Here is a 12,394-nt window from a genome sequence, read left to right on the forward strand (position 1 = left end):
TTTTATATAACATTAATGCATACAAAACTTACACAATGTTGTATGCAGGTTATGAAGCATAAAAAATGAAGGCCTGAACCTGCCACCAGTCTTAAGATGAGTACCATTGAATCCACCTGCGTGTTTCTCCCTGTCATATCCCCTGCCTCACACCTTCAGGGCAACCACTCTCCTGAGTCTCTCATTTCCTTTATACAGAGTCTTCACATATGTATCTCTAAACAATATACTGTTTTGCTTTGTTCTTAAGTTTCATAAAAACAGCCTCATGCTGAAAATAGTGCTTTCTTTACTAGCATTGTTTCTCAGACCCATCCATGTTGTGTGTAGCTGTAGTTAGTCCGTTGTGTGATTATAGCATAATATATTTATCCATTTTCCTATTGTGAATATTCGGCATGTTTCCAGTTTTTGTAATTATAAACCATGACCTTTCTTGCACATGTCTCCTAGTAAACACATAGAAGAGTTTCTCTAGGGTGTATAACCAGTAGTTCCCCTGGGTTATAGATAGAGCGAATGTTGAGGAAAGGGAATACAAACTTCCGTTTTTGTTTTTGGAATACAAACTTTTTAAAAAGTCTTTGTAACAGTTTATACTCCCATTGGCAAGTGTAAAAGTTTTCCTTGATATACTTCTTCGCCAACAATTGGCAAGAACAGCCTCCTTAAATTTTGCCTACCTGGTGAGTATTAAATGAACTGTCATTATGATGTAGGCCTAGTCTTTTTTACTAGAAGTCTCCTTTATATTGTCTCACTACTACTAGGTGGCCTGCCACCTGTGGGATCTAGATTCAGTGACACTTAAGAGGTTAAAATGTCTACAGTGTGGACATTTCACCTGATCCTCCCCCTTTAGTCTGTCTTTAGTTTTGCTGCTTTAATTCCAGCAGCGAATACCCTTAATAAAGCAGTGCAAGATGAATGGGTTATAGGTGACCACAGATTTCCACTTTAGACTTCAACATCTGTTTCCTTTTAGAGAAAGCGTTCTTAACCTGGAAGTGGAACTGGATTTGAATTTAATTAGTTGCCTTTATAGTCCTGTACATTTTATGTTATGCATTTAAAATCATTATTCTGAGAAGAGCTCTGTAGACTCCCAGACAGCCAGAGGGGACTGAAGTTCAAAAAGTTTAAGAATCTCAGCCTTGGAGAAAGTTATTTGCCAGGTGGCTGAAGGACAGGGATCTGGGAAGTAGATTCCGTTCACATCAGCCAGATGACTTTAAAGATACTCATCTTCTATTTGAAATGAAATTGCCTTGTGTTTTTTCTGTCCCCAAGACGAGCTTACCAATGTTCAGGAGTAAACAGTTTGCAGTGAAAAGAAGATTTAGTGATTTTCTGGGTCTTTATGAGAAGCTTTCAGAGAAACATTCTCAGAATGGCTTTATTGTCCCTCCTCCACCTGAGAAAAGCCTAATAGGTAAGTTGTGTGGTTTCTATTCTACTTGGATTTTTTTCCTTTGCATTCTTTCTGCAATATACTTTCTAATTAGTATATGAGACTATTGTTAACAGTGTGGAATCTTATGGTTAGGGAAGAGATATTTCCAACGTTTTCCTATAAATTAGAGAGAAATAGCATGTTTTGACATGTACTCCTTCCTTAGGTGCAGTAGGAAGCTCTGCTTTAAAACTGTAAAGAAATTACAGTTTCTTTACCTTATGTGTGTGTGTGTGTGTGTGTGTGTGTGTTGTGTTCATGTTTGTATTGGTATCAGGAGTCTTAAATGATTCCTATTTCCTCCAGGCTGAAATGTAATAAGTTGGTGGGGGATTAGGGTGGGGGGCTGAGGAACCTTCTCATTGCCTAATTAGTTGATGTTTATTAATCTATACTCAGAGTCCTATGGCCCCCTTTTAGAAAATGTATAATGTTCTGCAACTCCCAGAATTTAGAACCTTCAGCACTTTGAGACTAGTTCAAAATATGACTGTCATGTAAAGAACCTTTTGTTCATGCCTCCTCATGACATAGAAGTGTAGAAGTGGCCTTTGGTTGTTTTTTGTAATGCTGTTCTCCTTGCCTTTCTTCTTGTGGTTTTTTTGTTTTTGTTTTTTTAATTCATGATGATTTAGTTAGTTAGTTTTACTATTCAAACTCCATTCCAGGAATGACAAAAGTAAAAGTTGGGAAGGAAGATTCTTCTTCTGCAGAATTTCTTGAAAAACGGAGGGCCGCTCTAGAAAGGTAAGGGCCATTGAATGACCTAAGAACAGGTGAGAAACTGAAACTGAGACATAATCATGAAACATTCACTGAACTTAGTAGAGATGAGACTTGACTGAATTAAAGATTCACACCTCTATAAGCTCTTTAACCTTTCCTAAGTCTCTGACCTTCCCACCTTAGGAACAGACCATCTTTTCTTTCCTCATCCTGAGTGAACAGACAAGGATATTCCTTTGGACAGTCAAATATGAATGGCTTCGAGGTCTCTTTCAGAGCAGTTATTTTTCTTCCCTTTTTAGAAAAGTGAAGAACATGAATTTGAATGTGCTTTTAAGTAGAGTCACACTTAAGTGCCTTATCTGAGGACATCTTAAAAGTAATGGAAGACATTGTACCCTTGCCTACACTGTATAACAGCCAAAACCTTGTGAGGCCAGGTTGACTAGCCAGATAACTGCTTATACCTTGTAGGTACCTTCAGAGGATTGTGAATCATCCTACCATGTTACAGGACCCTGATGTCAGGGAGTTCTTGGAAAAAGAAGAGGTTAGTATTATACAAACTGAATTTCATAATTTCTCTCTGCCTCTAGTGAAATGAAACTAGTTCATTCAACAAACATTTGAGCGCTTTACATGCATTTAGCTTAGTACGAGACTGTATCCTAATTTGTAAGCCCTCAAGAATGACAGGTATTTTTCAGCCTTTGAAATAAAAGAATTTCTGCCTGTAGTCGAAAGCAACTGGTTTTAGAGGTCAAACTGCAGCCTAGTTTTGTCTTACTGGAACAACACAACGATCTGTTTGGCAAGTCCTTTTCATGTCTTTCATAAGTTACTACTTGGCTCAAATTGAATGCTTATTTTATGCCAGGAGCTGAGGGGCGTTGGTTCAAAACCAGTTACCACAGACCACTGAACTGCCACGAGCAAAAGTGTTGATTCAAGTAGACAGTCTTTTTTTACAGGCTATGCATAGGCTATTCATGATTGTGAAAAATTGGAGATGGCCCAATTACTAACAATTGAAGAAGTAAGTGAAATATACCAATACGACAAGTACTTTATTCTTATCATGAACAGAAAGTATACAGAAGTATTTACATATATTCATTGGAAATATACATTAAAAGAATTACATGGGGTGCCTGGCTGGCTTAGTTGGTAGAGCATGTGACTCTTGATCTCAGGATCATGAATTTGAGCCCCACGTTGGGTGTAGAGCTTACTTTAAAAAAAAAAGAAAATTTATAAAAAGTGAAACTTGAAACTGCATGTATATAGAACTATGGGAACATGTTAGTCATTAAGAATCAAAAGAAACACTGGGGGCGCCTGGGTGGCTCAGTTGGTTAAGCAACTGCCTTCGGCTCAGGTCATGATCCCAGAGTCCTGGGATCGAGTCCCACATCGGGCTCCCGGCTCAGCAGGAAGCCTGCTTCTCCCTCTCCCACTCCCCCTGCTTGTGTTCCTGCTCTCTCTGTCTCTGTCAAATAAATAAATAAAATCTTTAAAAAAAAAAAAAAAAAAGAATCAAAAGAAACACTGGAATAAAACAGTGTTGTATTTCATACCAAAAAAACTAGAAGGAAGTAAGTGACAGGGTAGGACTATCATTTTGTATTTGGTTTTTCATTTTGTTTTTACTTTAAAATTATTATTTACATATAGTATGCATTACTCTCAGGAAGAAAATGGTACTAAGTATATATGGGGTTTTTTCCCCCCAAAATGAAATTTTTTAATTACAGTTTCTTTACCTTATGCAGAAATCTTTTCATTCCTCTGGGAATCCTATATCCATTTTTCTTTTTTAGTCCCTCATCCCCACTTCATACCCCTAAAACAGGGTTTGTCTACAACAGCACTTTTGACAATTTGGGCTGGATCATTCTTTGTTCTAGAGAGCTGCCCTGTGCATTGTAGGTTTAGCAGCATCCCTGGCTTCTATCCACTAGATGCCAGTAGCACCCCTCCCCAGTTTGAACAACCAAAATTATCTCCAGCCATGGCCAGATGTCCCCTAGGGGGCAAAATGGCCCCAAGTTGAAAACTACTGCCCTAACAGTCCTGAGCACCAAAATCTAATTTTTCAGCATGGTATACTATAATTACTGTAGATTCTTTACCATCCCTTCCATACCTTAGGAAAGTAGTGGTAAGACTGAACCAACCAAAAGTAACCTCAGTCTGAACAAATAATGCTCCTGTCCTTAGACCTTTGTTCACTGAGGAAAATCCATATGGAATCACAGCACAGCTTCAAAGCTTCTCAAGACCTTACATCCAGCTGTGTGCAGAGTATGCTAATCCAAAGGATCTTTTAACAAAAGCATGTTTGATATTTAGGAGTTCATGCTGGGATGGCAGACAGTCTCAACACGAGGTCACCTGGCCACATAACAATCCTATTCTCATTTCTTTCTGCACACTATATCAAAAGCTGAAAATTTTGCTAATTCTGTTTAACGTAGTACTTTGATTTTTTTTCCTTTCTCTACGTGCTAGTTACAGATGTGTCTAACTGCCTTTGAAAACAACAATCTACAGTTCAAATGATTTTTTTGGCAAGTTTTGAGCATACTATCTGATGGATACTAATTCTTCTGAACCTAAAATAGGGGCAGCAGATAACATGCCATCCCGCCTTCTTGGTCTTGTAGCTGCCGCGCGCCGTGGGTACCCAGACATTGAGTGGCGCTGGTCTCCTCAAGATGTTCAACAAAGCCACAGATGCCGTCAGTAAAATGACCATCAAGATGAATGAATCAGACATTGTGAGTAGCCCTGTGCCTCTCAGCTTCCCCTGCTCCCTCAGTCTTATGGGTCAGAAGCCCTGAGGAGTCCTGAATTTCTCAGAGACTTTCCTTTTAAGATAACTCAGTCCCTTTGTTAAAAAACTGCTAAGGAAATGCTGTGCTGGACACCTATATGAGTCCCCTCCATTAAAGATCTGGGCTTGTGTGTTTCAGTGGTTTGAGGAGAAGCTCCAGGAGGTAGAGTGTGAAGAGCAGCGCTTACGGAAACTGCATGCTGTTGTAGAAACTCTCGTCAACCATAGGAAAGGTAACAACCTCGGAAATGCACTTGGAGCTGGGGGAAATCAATGTCTCCAGTGAGCTGGAGATGGGAGGGCATCCTGTTCCCAAGCCTATCAGCCATTCAAATTGGAATTCTCAGCCCACCTCGTCCTTGATGTTCTTATCAAAAAGGCATGCCCTGCACCTCCTGCCTCAGCCACTGTGAACATTGTACTCTACCTGGGAAGGGTGCAGGGAAACCATACCACGTACAGCCTCACCTAGAACTTGGACTTAAGTTGGTATAATTTGAATTGGTGGCTTATATCCAAAGTGATGTCACATACTTCAGCTACATGATCAAATGGGCAGTATGTAAATTCATGGAAACCATGTGTGTCTCCTAACCTTTGCCTAAGCACTACTGAAATTTGCCAAGTTTGAATGCTTTCCTTCTCTGCCTTAAACATGGTATAATCAGAAATCGAAACAGGCAGAAAACCGTTAGAATTGAAGGCAGTGTAAGGGTTGGCAAAATAGGGTCTAGCCCGTGGGCCTCATCTGGCCCTCAGTCTATTGCTACAAGCTAGGAATGGTTTTTACATTTTTAAAGTGAAGAGTGAAAAAAGAGATAAAGTGAGACCATATGTGGTCCATAAAGGTTCAGTCATCTGGCCCTTCACAGAAAACGTTTGTCCTGCTCTAGAACATATAAGACTATGCATTGTGCACATACGTTCACTCTCTCTCATGCGAACAGACTACTAACAGTGAGCTTTAACATAAAAATTAGAATCATTCCTTTGGCCTATTTGTATTAACTGGCCCATAGTTCTCCAGGAATATTGGAGCTGCTTCTTCCAGGTAGGCCTCAACCTAGTGAAACTTAGGCCAGCAGGTGCCTCTTCCTGCTCATGTGACCGCACTGCACTCCCCTCACTCTCTTAAGTACAGATGGTCGTGGTATAAGGGGCTGGGTTGCAGAGCCCCCCGTTGTTAGATATGCAGAGGGCAGCTTTGCTAAGGCATGCCATGCAGTACCAGCTGACTTGTCCCTTTTCCTTGTGAGATCAGAGGCCTCTGCTGTCTTCTTCCAGAGCTAGCGCTGAACACAGCCCAGTTTGCAAAGAGTCTAGCCATGCTTGGGAGCTCTGAGGACAACACAGCATTGTCACGGGCACTCTCCCAGCTGGCTGAGGTGGAAGAAAAAATTGAGCAACTCCACCAGGAACAGGCCAACAATGACTTCTTCCTCCTTGCTGAGCTCCTGAGTGACTACATTCGTCTCCTGGCCATAGTCCGAGTAAGCTTCTGTTTCCTTTCCTCATTCTCCCCCTTCCCCTTGATTTAATTTGTCTTTCTTTTGCTTTTCCCCTTCCCAAGAAACTTCCATCCATTATAGCTGAAAATAGGTGTAGCTTTTTTCTACTAGAGAGAAGGTATCTTGTGAACCAAAAAATCCATTTAACTGTTAGCTAGTTATCACGGAGTCATTTTGAGGCCTACAGCCAGTTTTTAAAATGCATTTAGAGAAAAGACTACTCTTGAATTTCCAAGTAGGCCCCTCCTTATTGTTGAAGCTGGACAGTGCTCCTTTCTTCAAACGAGGCGAATTACAGACCTGCTGTCTTGGCCCCCTGGAGCAGTGACTTCCTCAGTCCTTTGGTCTTTGCCTCCTTAACAGTAAGCGGCGGCTGTGCCCTGGTAAGAGCTCTTGCTGGCTTCCACTTGTCCCTCTAATGTGGGCAGTCAGGTAACTACATGGAACCGGCTTGGCGTTGCATGGAGGAGTGTGGCCAGGGGGCTGAGAGAGCTTGTCACCAGAGTCCTTTGCTGTGCTGACCACACTGGTAACAACACTGTGGCCTGCCTCTCAGGTCAGGCACCTCACCTGTTCTCCTGGTAACCAGGGCAGTCTGGTTTCCTGTGACCTTTTAGAGCGGCCAAGGAGACTTCACTGGACAGTGGTATTAGCTCTTGAACGGCCTCCCTGTGATAGAGGAAAGAGCCAAGAGGGATCCTGGCACCTGCCTTATAAGGCCTCAGTCTGCCACTGAACCAGCTTGGGACCAGGATGAGCCTCCTGAGTTGGAGCAGAGCCAACCTCACTCCCCATCTCCAGCATCTCCCCCACCGGGGAGCTCCTGTGTTGTCGAGACCCGAGCTGCTCCCAGGGCTCTCATTTCCTCTATGGTAGAGTTGCTCAGTATAGCCTCTGAGGTTGCTCATTGTCCTCTCCCTCAGCTGTTTGGTTTGCTGCTAACTACAGACAGATAAGAGGCTGGAAAAATAACCTGCTTTGGAATTCGTAGAACTGGTCAGACTACAAAGACTGGAGCGCCACATCAGGGAAGGGCCCTCTCTGGGGAAGTTTTCAGAGGGGGGCATTGTTTGGAGTCTCAGGAGAGCGCAACTCTTGGATGTGACCCCCCTCCCAGGCTGGGTGAGCCCCTGTGGACAGCGGTGAGAGTGCTCCAGCCTAGAGCTCCGTGCAAGGGCTGGGGCAGCATGCCTGTGCGCAGAACTACGAGCTGGGCTTCTCTCAGAGACCCTTCACCTGCCCTCATAATCATGAGCTGGCGGAAGGATTTGAGGAGATGAGCAAATACTTCTTTTCTGCTATTCCCTGAATCTGGAGCTGCACCGCTCTTAACCCAGAGGGTTAGGCTTGAGTCTTAACGTGGATACGAAGTTACCCTTTACCTGTCCTTTGACATTGAGTTGCTAGGAAATTGCAAGTGAGTACAAGTGACAGTCAGTGCTGGGAAAGGTGAATGTGGTGGCATTTCAATCCCTAAGGTTTAAACTTTAGCAAAGGCCTGCACTAAGGAGACCTAGAAAACATCCAGGGAACTTGCGCAGCAAAGGAGAGCAAATGGAACAGGGCTGGGAGGCTGGCCCGAGGTACAGATCTCTCATCCAGGCCACCTCTTGAAGCCTACTGAGCCAGTGGGGGTGGTGGATGGTGTGGCTAGGCCAACAACTCTCCTCTGGAAATGTGATCAAGGGACTAGAATTAGGGCAAACCAGCAAGTGGACCTTGGGGAGCTTCTTTTTTTTTTTTTTTTTAAGATTTTATTTATTTATATGACAGAGAGAGACACAGTGAGAGAGGGAACACAAGCAGGGGGAGCGAGAGAGGGAGAAGCAGGCTTCCCGCCCGCCGAGGGGCTCGATCCCAGGACCCTGGGATCATGACCCGAGCTGAAGGCAGATGCTTAATGACTGAGCCACCCAGGCGCCCCCTTGGGGAGCTTCTTGTGAGCCTTACTAGCCTTCCACAGTTGAATGTATAGATGAGATGGAAGCCGTGTGTCCCATGGTAGCTTCACGTATTTATTTAGAGATCTGTTAAGCTAACCCTGTATACTATTTGATGTTAATTTAAAGGTTGCTTCTTTAGATTGGCCTGCCCTGGTATAATCTTCCAGGCTAAGCTAGGTCTCCAGTTCTCTTATTTTGTTATAGGTCCCCTGTTTGTTTTCTCTGTACTCTGCATACCTATAATTATTTATTGGTAATTTTTATTATAATGTCAGCCTTTTCTATTAGATTATAAGCTCCAGTAAAAGCAGAACCACATGTTTCATTCCCCACTGTCTTAGTTCCTGGCACATGGCAGGAGCTCAGGAAAAGTGTGGAGACCCATGGACTAACCTGAGGGAGGCAGTTCGGAAGCCATAGTCCTGGGCATTGGCATCAGGCCACCTACCATGCTCCCAGCCATCCAGCCTTGGGAATAGCATGAAGCAGCATGGCACTGGCCTCCGGGAGGCTTGGAGAGGAGTCTTACCCGAGCTTGTGCATTTTGATGTTAAGCTTCCAGCTGGGCACTAACATGTGGCTGCAGAATCTGCCCTTTTCTAGCACAGCTGCTGGGAGAGAGTCCCCCTCCCCCCACCCTGCCCCCGGCAGAGCCAGTGGAGCTCCTGAAGGGCTGGTTGTGCTCTTCCCCAACCCCCCACCCCCCACAGGCTGCCTTCGACCAGCGCATGAAGACCTGGCAGCGCTGGCAGGATGCTCAAGCTACGCTGCAGAAGAAGCGGGAGGCTGAGGCTCGGCTGCTTTGGGCCAACAAGCCTGACAAACTGCAGCAGGCCAAGGACGAGATCTTAGAGGTAGGGCCTCCCATGGCAGACCAGTGGGGGTATTCGGCTGGCTCCTGAATGAGCCCAGGTCCCATCCCCCCCCGCCCCCAGATGCTTGAAACCCCACAGCAGGCAAGAGAGCTATTTTGAGTCTAAAGGACGCTGGCTGCTGGGGAAGCCTCTGAGGAATCCAGGCTTGCTCTTTTCCCATTCCCCCCAGACTTGTCAAATCAGAATCTCTGCAGGAAGAGTCCTGGGTGGGTCTTCAAAAAACTCCAAGGTGATTCAGATATGCCCCTCTGGTGAGAACTAAATTCAGTTCTCTGGAACGCCCAGCTCTGCTGGTGGGTGCCTAAACCAGAGGCTATGGAGTGCCAGAACTTTCTTAGAGATCAGGCCTGGCCTGGGGTACATAGTACCTCTTTTCCAGCCAGATGGCCTTACACACTCAATCCCATATGGTTTCTAGTCTTACCCAGAGAGACAGACATAATGACCAATTCAGGTCTCATATGTAGAATTGCTGTTCAGAGGTAAAGACTCTGTAATGGTGTCATGATATTAAGTGATCCTTTCTTTCCCCTTCCTTCCCAGTGGGAGTCTCGGGTGACTCAGTATGAAAGGGACTTTGAAAGGATTTCAACTGTGGTCCGAAAAGAAGTGATACGGTTTGAGGTGAGATAGAACATCCTACTCCTCACAAGTGTACAGTGCCTGGTTTAGTGGTAGTGTTGGTTTTGTTCCTGTCTATTGAGTAGGGAGACAGATGGAAGTGCTGGTGACTTGGTGGTAGTTGTGAACAGGCGTGTCGTGTGTGTGTGTGTGTATGTGTGTTCACATTTGTGTTCTGAGGCAAAGCAGGTGTCCTATGTTGCTGGACCAGGCAGTTAGACACAAAACAAGGCTTGCGGCTGTCCTATGTCCTCTGGTCCCCTTTCCTTTCTCCTCTCTTCCTTCATCCCCCAACCCCTGCCCACCATGAAGAAGGCTTTGCAAGGCCTTGGCAGAAGCTGTTTGACTGGAAATTTTAGCTATTCCAGCTGCTGGCTATAGTTTCTGGGGTTGTGTTTGGCCTTGATCAGTAATAAACACCACCCCATCAAGAGGGGTAGGAGCAACTGTCTGGATGATCACTCTAGAATCCTGTCTCCTATAGAAAGAGAAATCCAAGGACTTCAAAAACCATGTGATCAAGTACCTTGAGACACTCCTATATTCACAGCAGCAGGTATGTAAGTTATTCATCCTCCTCTGTGCCCGCTCCAGAGGCCAGCTGCCTACTTTGGGCTTTGGTAACAGGATGGGATGGGCTGGCCCTGTTGCTCTAACATGGAGCATCTAATAGGGTCTTTGGCTAAGCAGGATTGCCCAAATCCTACAAGAAGTTAGTTTTTAAGGGCAAACCCCAAATCTCCCTACAACCCCGTGGTACCACCTAACCCTCTTAAGGCTGAGACCCCAGTCAGTGTGATGAACAGTGGGGCCCCACTATGAGGAGCTAACTGAGCTGGGCAAAGCTGTGGCCCCCACAGGGGTACTTCCTCCAGGGCAGAAGCAGGACTGTCTTTAGCAATTTCCCTTGCACTTGATGCTTCCTCTCAGTCTAGAGACCGGTAAGGGCAGGGTGGCTTGCTGGCCAGTCTGTCCCAAGGTCTACTCAGCCTAGCCATTTCCTCAGCTTGGCCTCAGCTCCAGCCTCCCTTTAGGTGGCTAAGGCGTCTGGGGGACTGTGCTAAGGCACAGTGCTTGCTCCCCTCCTAGGCTCAGGCTCTGCCACTCGGTGGGGCACTTGCTTACTGTCCCCACTTCTTTGCAGCTGGCAAAGTACTGGGAAGCCTTCCTTCCTGAGGCAAAGGCCATCTCCTAATGGACCAAGGATACCAGAACCCACCTGCCTGACGCTGCCTTTTTATACACTGTCCTCCACCTCTGCTGGACTCCAGTGATGCATCCTGCCTAGCCTGGACTTTACCCCTTCCTCCCCGCCCCCACGACCAACCCGTCCCCATTCTAACCATTACTTCATTTAGCTTCCATATATATTTTCTTACCTGAGAGAATAGTTTCTTGCTTTAAGCAAAAGACCTACACTAGGTGGTGGAGTTAGGGAATAGGGGTGGAGTATTGATATAAATATATAAATACAAATGTATATTTTTCAGGATGTGGTTAGGAACTGGGAATAACGTTTTCTGTTACTCCTGATGGTGCCATGAAAAGATTATGTAATAAAATATTTTAAAATCAGGTCATATGACTCAGAATGGTGGTGCTTTTTGCTTTAGGCCGGGGAGCAGTTGGGAAGCAGGTCCGGAATACTCTGAACCAAGAAGTTGCCCAGGTGTAGAGTAAGTTTCTCTCCACAGGAGTTTACAAGCTTTTGCTGCTGCGTCCCTATGGAACTAGGATTTCTTTTTTTTTCCTGTCTACCTCAGTTACCTGCTCTGAGGGTCTCTTAATCTGTTTAATTCTTATTCCTGCTTTTTTAGGGAAGGAGTTGTAATGACATCTCTTATAGTAAGAGAGGCAAAATGGATTCTCCTGCAAAGGAGGCAGACTCTCTTTTATTCCTACTATTTCCCTTAGCTGCCCAGGGCTCTCTGAGTCTTGCCCTCTCATAGCAGTCTTGTATTCTGAACTTCTTTTTTGCCACATCCTCAGTAGACTTGATTCATGTGAAAAGTGTAAAGGGGTGATAAGCACTTAATGCTGTCTCCACTGACGACAGAGCCAGACACTCTGCCTCCAGATAAGGTCATCCAAGAGTTCCTAAATTTTTTGAGGTTCCAAGAAGCTTTACTGTCTGTGCCCAGGAGGTAGCATGCCAACAAGAGGCCAAGTGTTGTCCACACAGGCCAAGGGCATTCAAAGGGGTCTCTGTCCCGGCCTGGCCAGGGAGGCTCGAGTCTCCGATGCGCTGTTACTGGGCTTCCCCTCAGCTGTGTCCACAGCTGCTTGTGGACTTGGAGCTGCTCTGCAGGGTCGGGTTGGCAGACTGCCTGCCGTGGAACCTCGCCACTCCCAGGCCCCCTGCCCCAGCCTTAGCCCCCAGAGATGCCCCTTTCTGAGGGTATTCCACACCTGCTCTGCTAGTTCTCTTTGGT

The 12,394-nt window shown here is 45.3% G+C and overlaps 1 protein-coding gene across 1 annotated transcript in view; it reads left to right on the forward strand.

Moving 5' to 3' along the window:
- The window catches only part of SNX1 (sorting nexin 1), a 34,434-nt gene extending 22,895 nt beyond the window's left edge, over window positions 1-11,539 (forward strand). Inside the window, exons 6-15 of the mRNA XM_034994806.1 lie at window positions 1,291-1,432; window positions 2,122-2,200; window positions 2,654-2,729; window positions 4,846-4,959; window positions 5,155-5,248; window positions 6,300-6,505; window positions 9,177-9,320; window positions 9,885-9,965; window positions 10,447-10,518; window positions 11,107-11,539. Coding sequence (XP_034850697.1) covers window positions 1,291-1,432; window positions 2,122-2,200; window positions 2,654-2,729; window positions 4,846-4,959; window positions 5,155-5,248; window positions 6,300-6,505; window positions 9,177-9,320; window positions 9,885-9,965; window positions 10,447-10,518; window positions 11,107-11,157 — 1,059 coding nt within the window. The 3' untranslated portion in view covers window positions 11,158-11,539. The remainder of the gene's footprint in view (window positions 1-1,290; window positions 1,433-2,121; window positions 2,201-2,653; window positions 2,730-4,845; window positions 4,960-5,154; window positions 5,249-6,299; window positions 6,506-9,176; window positions 9,321-9,884; window positions 9,966-10,446; window positions 10,519-11,106) is intronic.
- Window positions 11,540-12,394: the final 855 nt, after the last annotated feature.

The sequence above is a fragment of the Mirounga leonina genome, unplaced genomic scaffold (genome assembly GCF_011800145.1).
Source record: "Mirounga leonina isolate KUSES-001 unplaced genomic scaffold, KU_Mleo_1.0 Mir_91, whole genome shotgun sequence".
Taxonomy (NCBI): Eukaryota; Metazoa; Chordata; class Mammalia; order Carnivora; family Phocidae; genus Mirounga; species Mirounga leonina.